The sequence below is a fragment of the Mustela lutreola genome, chromosome 7 (genome assembly GCF_030435805.1).
Source record: "Mustela lutreola isolate mMusLut2 chromosome 7, mMusLut2.pri, whole genome shotgun sequence".
NCBI classification, from domain to species: domain Eukaryota; kingdom Metazoa; phylum Chordata; class Mammalia; order Carnivora; family Mustelidae; genus Mustela; species Mustela lutreola.
The window spans coordinates 105,119,600-105,134,524 of record NC_081296.1 but is presented as its reverse complement, the minus strand read 5'-3'; the positions used below and the strand labels follow the sequence as shown (position 1 = coordinate 105,134,524).

General features: G+C 33.5%; 1 protein-coding gene across 4 annotated transcripts in view; it reads left to right on the top strand.

Annotated features, from left to right (window-relative positions):
* The window catches only part of MAP4K5 (mitogen-activated protein kinase kinase kinase kinase 5), a 115,269-nt gene that overhangs the window by 48,503 nt on the left and 51,841 nt on the right, over positions 1–14,925 (top strand). For all 4 annotated transcript variants that reach the window (XM_059182051.1, XM_059182049.1, XM_059182050.1 and 1 more), the window contains exons 4-9: positions 722–812; positions 1,449–1,513; positions 6,190–6,245; positions 12,033–12,080; positions 12,175–12,217; positions 13,274–13,346. In XM_059182051.1, coding sequence (XP_059038034.1) covers positions 722–812; positions 1,449–1,513; positions 6,190–6,245; positions 12,033–12,080; positions 12,175–12,217; positions 13,274–13,346 — 376 coding nt within the window. The remainder of the gene's footprint in view (positions 1–721; positions 813–1,448; positions 1,514–6,189; positions 6,246–12,032; positions 12,081–12,174; positions 12,218–13,273; positions 13,347–14,925) is intronic.

The window sequence follows — 14,925 nt, the reverse complement described above, 5'->3', positions numbered from 1 at the left end:
ATTTTAAAGATTTTATTTATTTATTTGGGAAAGAGAACACGAGTGGTGGGGAGAGTCAGAAAGAGAAGGAGAAACCGACTCCCTTCTGAGCAGGGAGCCCGATGTAGGGCTCCTTCTGAGGACCCTGAGATAGATGATCTGTGCCAAAGGCCAGGTGCTTTATTGACTGAGCCACCCAGGTGGCCCCCATCTTTTTTTTTTTTTTAAGATTGTTTTTATTTATTTGAGACAGAGTGCAAGTGGGGAGAGGCAGAGGGACTATACGTTATTTAATCATTCATTATTAAGTCACATTGTATAAAACATTTATCTCTGTGCAATCTCCTTCAGAAAAAAAAAATTTTTTTAAATATTTTATTTATTTGACAGAGAGACAGTGAGAGAGGGAACACAAGCAGGGAGAGAGGAAGAAAGAAGAGCAGACTCCCCGCAGAGGAGAGAGCCCAACGCAGGGCTTGATCCCATGAGCCCAAGGCAGAGGCTTAATGACTGAGTGACTCAGGCGTTCCTAAGAAAAAAAAAATTAAATGACATTTTGAGTTAAAAGATTTTATTTTTAAGGCTTCTGTGTTTTAGAAAGAATGTATCAGTTTATATTCTCACTGAGATATTAAGAGCATCTAATTCCTCATCTCTAACATTTATTGTAAAGTTTTCCTTCCATTTTCCCATGACTCAAAATATAACGTGGTGTCTTGAGTTTTATCATTTTGTTTTTCAGGTGATGATTTTTCTTTGATTCAACAAGAAATATTTATGGTTAAAGAATGTAAACACTGCAACATTGTTGCCTACTTTGGGAGCTATCTCAGGTAAAGAAAAAAAATCTGTTCTCCTTGTATTTTATAAGTCTTTACTACCGCTCTCCCTTCTTTTCATGTAACTGCTGTTACATAAAAATTTTTAAAGTTATATTAAGTTTTCTCGGGTTTTCTTACTGTCTCCCCAGCTGTATTAGTGATACCTCATTTATGCAGTTATATCTTATCTGGCAATAAATATTACAAATGATTACAAATAAGTGTTTTAGCTTATTAAAGTGATTTTATTCCAAACCATTTAAGACGGTAAGTTACTATGCTTTTCTGTATCTGGAAGACTCCGCCAGGGCAATTTCCTGTAGACCCTGTAATCCGTTCTAAACCTTGGTGTAGGGCGCCTGGGTGGCTCAGTGGGTTAAGCCGCTGCCTTCGGCTCAGGTCATGATCTCGGGGTCCTGGGATCGAGTCCCGCATCGGGCTCTTTGCTCAGCAGGGAGCCTGCTTCTCTCTCTCTTTCTCTGCCTGCCTGTCTGTCTACTTGTGATTTCTCTCTGTCAAATAAATAAATAAATAAATAAAAATAATAAAATAAAATAAACCTTGGTGTACTGAAGAGGGGAAGCCTTCAAAGTATTCAGTGATTAAGAATTAACTAGCTAATATAATTTTCTTTCTCTTTCATATTAGTCGAGAAAAACTGTGGATTTGTATGGAATACTGTGGTGGTGGATCACTTCAAGATATTTACCATGGTACTGTCAATTTGACTTTATATTTTAAAACTGACTTTGACTTTAATATTGTTGTTTTTATTATTTGTGGTTAACCACAGATATTGATAGGTAGATAAACTGTTTTATATTCTTCCATTCTGCTCCTATAGTATTATTGTGTAAAAGAAATCTAAACTTTATTTTTATTGGTAATCCAATTAAATTTGCTGAAACCTGAACTGAGAAATCTAAGAGTTCTTGTACAATCCAACAAATTTTACTTTTTAGATACAGTTTCTAACCTACCTAAGAAAGCAGTATAATTGTTGCTATATTTTTGTGTTAAAAATATATAATTTTTAAACATTTGAAGTATTTTTTATTGAGCATTCTGTTAGGTGGTTAGGTCATTTTCTGTGTTGAATTAGATTTTACTATTTAGAAATAATCTTCATTTTGGCTGTACAATTTAGCTTCCAATTTGTTTTGTTGTTGACAATTTCCTGGTTTTCTAGAGTTCATGAGACTAAATAGAGATCCTTATAATAAAAGTTTTTCTTTTCTTTATTTAACTGAATATGGAATAGTAAAACTCCCATTCCAGCTTTGCTTTGCATCATTTATTAAGAATTATGTGAAATACTTTCAAACATTTCTGTGCGGAAATCTTTATATTGATAGCCTTATCAAATTTCAATCATCAAGTTTATAAATACAACCATAGTAAATGTAAAAATAAGTGCTAATCAAGTTCAAATAATATTTGTAGCTTGCAAGATCAGATTTTTAAAATAACCGATAGAGGGGCAGCTGGGTGGCTCAGTCATTAAGCATCTGACTTTGGCTCAGGTCATGATCCCATTGTCCTGGGATCAAGCTCCACGTCAGGTTCCCTACTTGGTGGGAAGCCTTCTTCTTTCTCTCCCACTTCCCCTGCTTGTGTTCCCTCTCTTGCTGTGTCTCTCTGTCAAATAAATAAACAAAAATCTTTAAAATAACCGATAGAGCAATTGTTAAATAAACTATGTTGCACCTGTAATATGGAATACTATGCAGTGTTTAAAAAGATGAAGTAGCTCCATTTATACTGACCCGAATATATCTCTCCAAGGCTTCTTTTTTTTTTTTTTTTTAAGATTTTATTTATTTGACAGACAGAGATCACAAGTAGACAGAGAGGTAGGCAGAGAGAGAGGAGGAAGCGGGCTCTCTGCTCAGCAGGGATGTGGGGCTTGATCCCAGGACCCTGGGATCGTGACCTGAGCCGAAAGCAGAGGCTTTAACCCACTGAGCCACCCAGGCACCCCCCAAGGCCTCTTTTTAAATGGAAAAAGTGGATCAAGAAAAAATATGTATAGCATAATCAGTCACACTTAGACTTTTAAAAATATAATTTTTTTATGTTAACTTTTTTTTTTTTTTTTTTTTAGATTTTACTTATTTATTTGACGCAGAGAGAGAGAGAGAGAGCAGAAATAGGCCGAGCAGCAGGCAGAGAGAGAAGGAGAAGCAGGCTCTCTGCTGAGCAGGAAGCCCGATGTGGGGCTCAATCCCAGGACTCTGGGATCATGATCTGAGCCGAAGGCAGCCACTTAACCAGCTGAGCCACCCAGGCATCCTAAAAATATAATTTTTTATATTCACATTACATATGATTCAATGCATAGCAAAATGAAAGGATATGTACCAAATTGATAAGTCATTACTTCTAGGGGAGGGTAAGGTGAGACTCATAAGTAAAATTTTGAATTATAATAAAAATGATGTATTATTTAATCATAAATTAATAAGTATAATAATAATCTAATTTTGTCACATAACCATGACAGAAAAATAGTTGTGACTGATATCTAAACTCTGGACACTGCCTTTTTTAATTTAAATAATATTACACCGCATAAATATTAAAAATATATAAAATATTACAAAGAGTTTTTAAAATGAGACTGAGCGGCACCTGGGTGGCTCAGTCGTTTAAGTGTCTGCCTTCAGCTCAAGTCATGATCCCTGAATCCTGGGATCGAGGCCTGAGCTGCGTTCCCTACTCAGGAGAGAGTCTGCTTCTCCCTCTCTTTCTACTCCTTTCCCCTGCTTACTGCTTGTGCTTGCACACACACTCTCTCTCTCAAATAAATAAATAAAATCTTTAAAAAGCAAGAGTAAATCCCATTTTTTTAAAAAAAAAGTTTTTTTTTTAAACGGTTTTATTTTCTTGGGCACCTGGGTGGCTCAGTGGGTTAAGCCTCTGCTTTCAGCTCAGGTCGTAATCTCAGGGTCCCGCGATCGAGTACCGCATTGGGCTCTCTGCTCCACAGGGAGCCTGCTTCCTCCTATCTCTCTGCCTACTTGTGATCTCTGTCTGTCAAATAAATAAATAAAATCTTAAAAAAAAAAAAAGTTTTATTTTCTTAAATACTAGTCATTTTCTTATGTATCCTATCATACTAGAATTAGTCTTCTCTTTTATCCTATTGTTGATTTTAAAGAGTTATTGGCGAAAACTCTATGCCATTCAATTTAAAATTCCTTTATGTGATTTTGTGAAGAATTATGATTATTTATATGAAAAGTTTTCATACCATTATAATTTTTATTCACACTTTTACAGATAGAACTCAAGAATATGGATAAATAAAACTATAGCTTGCATTTTTACATAAATTTTTTAAATTAATTAAAACAATTGTTTTAAGATATGAATCTTATTTATTAAATTTCTCCTTTCCATTTTTTAACCTGATATTTGTTCAATCAAATTGAATACAAGAAGTATCCATCCGGGCGCCTGGGTGACTCAGTGGGTTTAAGCCGCTGCCTTCGGCTCAGGTCGTGATCTCAGGGTCCTGGGATCAAGTCCCGCATCGGGCTCTCTGCTCAGCAGGGAGCCTGCTTCCCTCTCTCTCTCTCTGCCTGCCTCTCCATTTACTTGTGATTTCTCTCTGTCAAATAAATAAATAAAATCTTTAAAAAAAAAAAAAAAAGAAGTATCCATCCCTGTATATTGTATACAAGATAGCATAGTAAACAAGAATATCTATACTTACTATAAACTGTTAATAAGATGGCTTCCCTTATTTTATTATTCCATCAAGTTGCTAAATATCAAAATTTTATGTTCCTGTGTAGATGTAGACATCCAGTGATTAAAATATGCAGTAAAATATTTCTTTTAAGGGAAGGTTATGTATAAGTACCTAATTCGGTTTCACTGTCACCAAATACCACCCCAGATTTCAAATATTCTCATGGTATTGCAAAACTTTTTTTTTAAGAGAGAGAGAGAGAGAGAATGAGGAGGGGGCAGAGGGAGAGAGCTCCATGGAGCCCAACACAGGGCTTAATCTCAGACCCTAAGTTCATGACCTAAACCAAAACCAAGAGTCCCATGCTTAACCAACTGAGCCACCCAGTCATCCCTGAAAGGCATATTTTTTGTGTCTGGTACTTAACAAAAGGATTTTATATTTCATAATAGAGACCTGGTTGTCAGAAATGACCTTGGGGTGCCTTGGTGACTCAGTCAGTTAATCATCTGACTCTTGATTTCTGCTCAGGTCATGATCTCATGGTCATGGGATCAAGGTTGCCTCCGCCAACTCTCCGCCCCATGGGGCTCCAGGAGTCTGCTTCAGAGTCTCCCTCCCTGTCCCTCTGCCCCTCCTCCCAAGAAAACATGAGCTCGATCTCTCTTTCAAATAAATTTTAAAAAGAAGGGGCACCTGGGTGGTGCAGTTGGTTAAGCCTCTGACTCTTGGTTTCAACTCAGGTCATGATCTCAGGGTTGTGAGATTGAGACCCACATTGGGCTCTGCACTCAGTGCAGAGTATGCTTGAGATTTTCTCTCCCTTTGGCCCTCCTGTTCATGCTCTCTCTCTCTCTCTCTCTCTGTCTCTCTAAAATAAATAAATCTTAAAAAAATTAAAAGAAGATAGGGCACCTGGGTAGCTCATTGGGTTGAGGTGCGTTGACCACCTCTTGGTCATGATCTCTCAGGGTCTTGATCTCTCAGGGTCTTGAGATTATGCCTCGCCTTGGGCACTGTCCTCAGCAAGGAGTCTGCTGGAGATTCTGTCTCTTTCTACCCTTCCCCTGCTCACACACTCTTTCTCTCTCTCTCCCTAAAATAAAAATAAATAAAATCTTAAAAAAAAAAAAAAGAAGAAGAAGAAAAAGTTGTTACCTGGATACTTAGGTAAGGTTCTAGATCAAGCCTTCCTCTTTTGAAAAATATAGCAAAGAATTATTCTAAAGAAATAATATCTTGACTTTTAATAAAGTATATATTGCCTTTCAATACATTTCAACAATTGATCTCTTTATGGTTCTCTACTTCTTCATATAACTGTAATTAATTATGTATGTTTATCTCATTTCTTGGCTTTATTTTAGAAAAATTGTTCAGAATTAAGATCATGTCTACTGTTTTCTATAGAAAGTCCTGTGATGCCTAGTATTACGCTTTGCACATAGTGAATCCCTACATTTTCAGTGACCGAAGTTGTTATAGAGTAAATCTTCCATTTTTAAAGTAAATTTTGAAGTTCTCAACTTTACTTTCTTTTTGTTTCCTGATTACAAGAATAATATATGCTTGTGTGAGAAGTCACCCAATGATATGTACAGAAGTTTTATAATAGTTTGTCATTTTTAAGGTAGACTGTTTTTAATCTGTTATATTGAAATGTATTACAATGTGTTCTCTCTTTTTTCCTAGTTACTGGGCCATTATCGGAATTGCAAATAGCCTATGTATGCAGAGAAACTTTACAGGTAATACATTTGCTTATGTGGATAGAAAGGCAGTTCTAGTTTCACAATTGAAAACTATAAAATGATGATCTGCCCTAAAGAAAAAGAGTAAGCCAAATGATTTTTTGTTAACCTTTCATATTGTAATTTTGTAAGCCTGGTTCTTTATTCCTGAATGAGTCATAAGAATTCATTTAAACTGATGCTGGTTTAAACAGTGGTGATGTCTGGGGTTCCATTTTGTCAAGCTTGGTCCTTAGTTGCTGCAGAGCTAAGGAAAGCCACAGGTGTGAATTGGTTTTTGTGAATGAATCACCAAACTTCTTAATCATAACAAGTTGTCTTTCCCTTTAAGTTTTATGACAGTAGAAGGAATCCTTTTGCATAAAACATGAAGTCTTTTTTACTGTTTCTCCCAAAATGAGAATAAATTAGCAAACCATAACCCAGAATGTTATCTGGAACTTCTAGTTCTATTATTAATCCTTAATAAGTATTATTGATAGCAGAACCCCATTTTATAGTTTTGGTCAACATTGTATTAAACCAGAAGTTTCTTTACTTCTTTCAGAACCTGTGAGAGCTTTTAGTGTGTTTAACCAGATTGTAACCCATTAATAACGTGTAGAGTATGCAGCATTTCTCCCAATGTAGTTATTTTTTAGTGCCTCAGAAAACTAGCAAATAATAATTTTGTTCATATCCTTTAAAGCATTTAAATTCAGAATTAAGTAGTAGTGATTACATTTTTTATTTTGGTAATTTACAACTGATAATTGTTAATTAATGCTTCTATCCCTACATTTCCTAGGTCTTGTACTTTGTTTACAAGTGAAATTGATGATCTGTATGTTCTTTTTCCATATTTTGGAAACTGGGAGATTGACTTAAGAGAAAACTCTAATTTCTAAGAGTTGGTTTCCTCATGCTTTAGAAGACATACATGTCAAATCTGAGTGTTAAATACACAAAAGTAAATTCGTCATACATATATATATTTCTGTAATAGTCCCGTAACTTAGATATCTAATCTACTTTTTGAATTCAGATAAAATACAAAACTAATCAGACATCATAGCAGAGAATTGTTCACAGATTCTTTTTTTAATTTTAATTTCCTGAAGTCATTGCTTTAAGTAATGGATAGAGTACTAAATGGTAGTAAAAAAGAAAATGAAAACTTGAATTTGCATTGTCCCTGGTATATGACTAACAATCTTTTTATGGTTCTATTCCCCAAGTATATAAATGATCATTGGTAAGGATGCCCTCCTAATGCCCATCTAATTAGTAAGATGCCCTTACTAATCTACCAAGATTAGTTCCAATTTTGAAATTCTATTATGCTGACAAACTTCCACCTTTGGTGTCTGTTGACAGATGAATGGAGAAGGCATAGTGTATATATACAGTGGAATATTATTCAATCATAAGAAAGAAGGAAATCTTGTCATTTGTGACAACATATTTGAATGTAGGACATTGTACTGAATGAAATAAGCCAGAAATAAGCCAGGCACTAGAGACAAAGACTGCATAAGTCACTTATATGTAGAATTAAAACAGTTGAACTTACAAATGTAGAGAGTGGAATGAATGATGGCTACCAGGAACTTTGGGGTCAGGGATGAGAAATGCAGAGATGTTGGTCAGACTATAAAGCCGCAGCCAGATAGATTGACTGATGACTAATGTACAGCATGACAATAGTTAATAATACTGTACTGAATACTGGAAATATGTTGAGAGTAAATTTCAGGTGCTCTTGTTACAAAAAGACCCAAACCATAACTATGAAGAGATGATATGTTAACTAGCTTGACTCAAATAATCACTTCACTATGTATGTCCATATCAAATCATCATGCTGTACATCCTATTACAAATAATTGTTATTACATAAAATTTTTTTAAAAAAATAAATAAGGGCAGAAATTGTCAGAATGGAAAAATGTAAGACCCAACTAGATGCTGCCTGTACTTTTATAAAAACACAAATAGTCAAAAGTAAAGAAAAAGATGTATCATACTAACTATTAAAGAGGAACTTGGAGTGGCCATTATTATATCAGATAAAGTAGACTTCAGAGCAAAGACTAACACTTCTTTAGGGCCACTTCGTCAAAGATGTAACAACCCTAAATGTTTAAGAAAACCCCAATAACACAGCTTCAAAATAAAAGAGCAAAAACTGAGAGAATTGTTAGGAAGATAGACATACAATTATAATCACATATACTCCTCTCACAATAATTTTGTGGAGCAAGTAGGCAGAAAATCAATACAACCAACCAGCTTGACCTAACTGACATTTCAGTCTAACAGTGTGATACATATACTTCTCAAGTACCCTTAGAGCATTTATCATGATAGACCATATTTTGAGCTATAAAATATGTCTTAATACATTTTAGAGGATTGAAGTAATACAAAGTATGTTCTCTGATCACATTGCATTAAATTAAAAATTAACAGAAGTATTTCTGGAATATCTCCCAATATGTGGAAACTAAATAAAGCACTGTTAAGTAACCCATGGCTCTAAAGAAGAAATCAGAAGAGAAACTAAAAAGTATTTTGAACCAAATGAAATGGAAATATAACACATGAAGATTTGGGGTATTCCTAAAGCAATACTTAGAAGGAAGTTTATAGCACTGAGCACTTCTATTAGAAAGGGAAAAAAGGTCTGAAATTAGTATCTTCAAATTCCACCTTAAGAAAATTTTTTAAAAAATCAAATTAAATCCAAGGTAAACAGAGAAAGGAAGTAATAAAGAATAGAAGTCAATGAAATAGCAGAAAATATGAAAAAAATCAATAAAACCAAAATCTGATTCTTTGAGAAGATCAATAATCAATAAAATTGATCATCTTCTAGGAGAAAATTAAAAATAATATTAGGAATGAACGTAAAGATATTACGACAGAATGTTTATATATATTCCCACAAAGAAAACTCCCAAATCAGATGATGTAGATACATAAATTCTACCAAACATTTAAGAAAGAAATAATGTCAATTCTACGCAAACTTATCTAGAAAATATAGTGTAAAGAATGACTACTTCCCAAATGATTTTATGAACCAGGATTTCTCCAAAACCAAAATCAAATAATACTGCAAGAGAACAAAACTACAGACTAATGATATCCTACATAACACAGATACAAAACTTTAAAAGGAAAATAAGAGGTTAGCAGGGGTAATACAACAACATATTTGAAAGGATAATACATCACCAATAAGTAGGGTTTATCCTAGAATGCAATTTTGATGTAATGCTCAAAAATTATTTCAAGTAATTGACCATAATAGCAAACAAAATGAGAAAACTGTATGATCATCATAAATAAAAAAAAACATTTAGCAAAGTCTAGCATTTATGCCTCATAAAGATTCTGAGCATACCAGGAGTAGAAAGGAACTTGTTCAACCTGATAAAGAACACTTACGAAAAAACCTACCACTAAGTCATACTTAATGATAAAATGCTGTATGTTTTTCCACCAAGATCAATCAAACAGTGCAAGAATGTCTGCTCTCATCACTTCTTTTCAACATTGTACTGGAGGTTTCAGCCAGGGCAATAAGAAAAAGATGAAATAAAAGGCATCCAGATGAGAAAGTAAGAAGTAAAACAATATTCACAGACCATATAATCATTTAAAAAATGATATAGAAATATATATAAATAATACATATAATATATAAATAATATATAAATATATAAATGATATAGAAATATGTATAAAAAATGGAATAGAATCTACAAAGTAGCTTCTAGAACTAATAAGTGAGGCTATAATGTTTGCAGGATTCAAGATGCATGTACAAGATCAATTGGATTTCTATACCCTAGCAGCAGACAATTAGAACTTTTATAATAACAAAAAATATGGCATTCTTAAGGAAATGTGTATGACAAAAGATATGTAAATCCATGCATACTAAAAACTACAAAACTGATAAGAAAAACTAACAAAGACCTAAGTAAATGGGGAACTATACCATATTCAGGGATCAGGAGATTAAACAGTAGTTACGATGCCAGTTCTCCCCAAGTTGATCTATAGATTCAGTGCAATCCCAAACAAAATCCATGGAAGCACTTTTTTTTATAGAAATTGAAAAGCTCATTCTGAAATCACTGTGGATGTACAAAGAACCTGGAATAGTCAAACAACTTTAAAAAGGAACATAAAATTTGAGAGCCAACAGCAGTTCTAAGACTTATACAACTATATTAATCAAAACATAGTGGCATTGGCATAAGAGTAGAAAAATAGCTTACTGGAACAGAATAGAAAGACCAGAATTAAATCTGCACATATATGGGCTGCTGATTTTTAACAAAGTTGAAAAGACAAATCAGTGAAGAAAGTATAGACTTTTCAATAAATGGTATTGGAATAATTGGACATCCATATGCCAACACATGAACTTCTATACTTCATATCATATGTAAAAACCTAAAAGTAATCATAGATCTAAATGTTAAAACCTAAAACTAGAACTGCTAGAAGGAATCGAGAAACTTTTGTGGTCTTGAATTCAGCAAAGCATTTTCAGGTATAACACGGAAAACATGATCCATAAAAGAAAATCTTGGTAAATTAGACTATTAAAATTGAAAACTTCCATTCTTCTAGAGACGCTGTTAAGAGAATGACAAGAAAAACTGCAGATTAGAGATATTTGTAAAGTGTATATCTGATCAAGAATACAATTGTATCGAGAGGACATAAATAACTCAAAAGTCAGTAATAATAAAAACATGAGCCCAATAGATAAATGGACAAAAAATTTGAACAGACACTTCTCTAATGCTGATCGGGAAATTCCTGACCAACATCAGTGAGGAATCTATCACACGGGCCCTCTCCATCCCCCCTAAGGGAAGGTGACCCTGCCTGAATCAATTTTTCTCTTGTTAATAACTTCTTGTCCCACCCTATTTCCTAGGAATTTTGTAAAACTCCTTGGAGCTCTCCTCTACTTGATAGATGGGATGCTGCCCAACCTGTGAATCGTGCTTAATAAAGTCACTTGGAGCTTCAAAAACAAACAAAAAACAAAAACCAGACACTTCACCAAAGAATGATTAAAATTCAAAAGACTGACTGTAAGAAGGGTGATGAGGATATGGATCACTGAAATTCTCATACCCTGCTGGTTTCAATATAAAATGGAACAGCTTCTTTGGAAAACAGTTTGGCAGTTACCTAAAAGTTTAAATTTATTACCACCATAGAATTCAGTCATTACACTGCTAGGTATTTATCTGAGGGGGTTGCACATCATATCAATACTTGTATATGAACCTTAATGGCAACTTTATTTATAAAAGCCAAAAACTGTAAACAATCCAAATGTCTATTAACAGGTGGATGTGTAAACAAATTCTGATATATCTGTACAAAGGAATACTACTCTAAGAAGAATGAACTATTGATATACACATTAACAAGGAATCTCAAACTAATTATTGTGAATGAAAGGGATGAGACAAAAAAAAAAACTATATAATTCAGTTTACATAAAACTATAGAAAATTTAAATCTGTAGTGATAGAAAACAGACCAGCATTTGTATGTAAGAGGGACTTTTTGGGAGTAATGGATATGTTCATTATCTTGATTGTGGTGATGGTATTACAGTAAAGTATTTATGATTTTTACCAGAAAATGAATTTGAAATACAATAAACATTGATTATTAGTAAAAAGTAAAAAGATTTACTAATAAATGTAGGTGTTAAGTTTGCTTTTTTGCTAATGCATACTTTTTTTTTTTTTTTAACTTCAGGGTCTTGCCTATTTGCATACTAAGGGCAAAATGCATAGAGATATCAAAGTAAGTTCATTTAGTATGCTTAAATTAATAATTTTATTGGAAGGAGTTTTATGATGCTAATTCAATAGTATTTATATTTATATTTTTGTTTTAGGGTGCAAATATTTTATTGACAGATCATGGTGATGTAAAATTAGGTATGTTATTTCAAGTTCCTCAAACTTTTTCCCAAAAAGATTGAATAAAATTAATTTTAAATGAGAATTAACATTGTACAAGCTTAATATTCATATCAAGAACCTCAGTAATATTCATGTTTGAGCCAGTAATTATACTGCTAAGACTCTTAAGGAAGTTAATCCTAAAGAAAAAAAATCTATATTCATAGAATTATTAATTATACATTATAACAGAAAAAAGTACAAACGTAGGGCTAGCAATAGAAAAAACTTAAACTAGGGGACCTGGGTGGCTCAGTTGGTTAAGCATCTGACTCTTGATTTCGGCTCAGGTCATGATCTCAGGGTCCTGGGAAGTAGCCCCACAAAGGGGTTGGCACTCAACGTGGAGCCTCCTTGTCCATCTCCCTCTGTTCCTCTGTGTGCTTGCTGGCTCTCTCTCCCTCTGTCTCTCTTTGTGTCTCTCTCTCATAAGTAAATTATAAAAATCTTTAAAAAAAAAAAAAAGAAAAGAAAAACTGTTAAGCTATAATAAATCCACTTATGGAACATTATTCAGTCATCAACATTAATAGTTAAGGAGAATAATAATTGATTCCCTGAGGTGTTAAATGATAAAAATGAACTATAAATATATTTAGTTTTTTACAGTCATGTGTAACAACGATTTAAAAAGTATAGAGAAAAAAAAGACTTTCTTTAATAGCACCAAAATACTACCCTAGTTCTATTAGAGTAAAAGGCATCTAGGTGGGTGGTTTATTTTTTTATCTTTTTTTCCCTAATTAACTTCAGTGTGTTTATAATTAATTTTTTATTAATTTGGTTCTTTATAAAGTATGTTTCATTCTGGTAAAGTGCCAAAAAATGATTTTCCTTTAATGAATGTTATAAACCAAGCAAGAAAATATTTAGGTACTCAATTTACATACATTTCCTTAGCATTACTACTGCCATGCCTAAGGGTAAAATTAATGCCATTTTCTTACAGTAATGCCATGCCTTAGGGTGAAATTTAGAAATGTGGGTAACTTTATTGAAAGAACTAAAATTTTTATTCAATCTTTTTCCTAGCTGACTTTGGCGTGGCTGCAAAAATAACAGCCACCATTGCAAAGAGAAAATCTTTCATTGGCACTCCCTACTGGTAAGATATTTTATGATTAGATTTTGTGGGTTTTCATTTCTTCAGAGTTGGTGATCAGCATAGATACTTAGTGATACAGTTGATAGTTTAAAGTCTGGAAATTTGCATGCTCCTTCATATTGTCATTCTTGTGATTGGGTTAGGGAACTTTGATACCTGTTTTTATTGTCCAGCTTTCCCTGTGTTAAAGTGCTAATAATTCCTTTTGTCCCTGGAGTTTTATATTAAGAGGACTCATAACTATGAGATTTAAAAAAAAAAAAAAGACTCTTATGTATAATCTCTTGTCATTTTATTAGCCTGCTTTTGGTATTGATTCTCTTTTAATCCAGGACTTCACTTTCTGGTTGTTTAAAATTCATGCATCTTACCAAGTACTGACAAAATGATCTTTCTAAAACACTGCTTTCATCAATGAAGATAGATAATTGAAATATAATGCAAAAGCTAGTAATAAGCCTTAATATATAAAATAATTTAGTGAACATTATAAAATGGTGACAGTTAAAATTTGTATGAAAGGTTGGATTTTTAAATATGCAGTGTTTGGGTAACTTACTATTTGGAAAGAAATTTAAAGTCGCTCCATACCTCTTACCTAATGCCAAAATAAATTGTATATGGAAATAGTTAAATATAAAAGTGAAACCAAATGAACTATCAGTGACTATCTCCTTTAAAAGTTGAGTAAGCCAGGGTAGGCTTACACCCACACAGGGTGCCTGTGTGGCTTAATCAGTAAGCATCCAACTCCTGGTTTCAGCTCAGGTCATGATCTCCGGGTTGTGAGAGTGAGCCCTTCATAGGGCTCTGTGCTTAGCATAGAATTTGCTTCAGATTCTCTCCCTCTCCCTCTGTCCCTTTTCCTGCTCCCTCACTCTCTTGCTCTAAAATAAAATAAATAAAATCTTAAAAAAAAAAAAAAAAGAGTAAAGCTTTCTGGGCATAAAAGCATAAAACATTAAAGGGAAAAATTGATAGATTTAACTACATGAAAATTTAAAGTTGAACACTAGGTTGAACAAAAGTGAACGGCAAGTAACAAATCAGGAAATATCCACTAAAATATGACAAAATAGGGGCACCTGGCTGGCTCAATTGGTTAAGCCTCTGCCTTTGGCTCAGGTCATGATCCCAGGGTCCGGGGATCAAGCCCCACGTCTCACTCCCTGCTCAGTAGGAAGTCTGCTTCTCTCTCTCCCTCTGACCCCTCCCATCCCCCTGCTTGTGCTCTTTCTCACAAATAAATAAATCAAAAAAAAATTTTTAATGACAAAAATAGGTTCTAATATCTTTAATATGTAAGTTCTTAATAAATCAGTAGAATATTTCATTAGGAGCAGAGTTATTAAAATAATACATATGTCATGAAGTACGAAAATTGTTTCCCCTAATGATGACCAAAAATGTGAATTAATCAAACAACACCATTCTTTTCCACTGAATTGGAAAATATTTGGAATCACAGGTAATGCCTATCACTGTCACTAAATATTTGACAGTGAAAGTGGAAATTTTTAGAACAATTTTGAAGGATAATTTGGCAATAATGTTTTTTCAGAAACCTTTAACAGTGTTA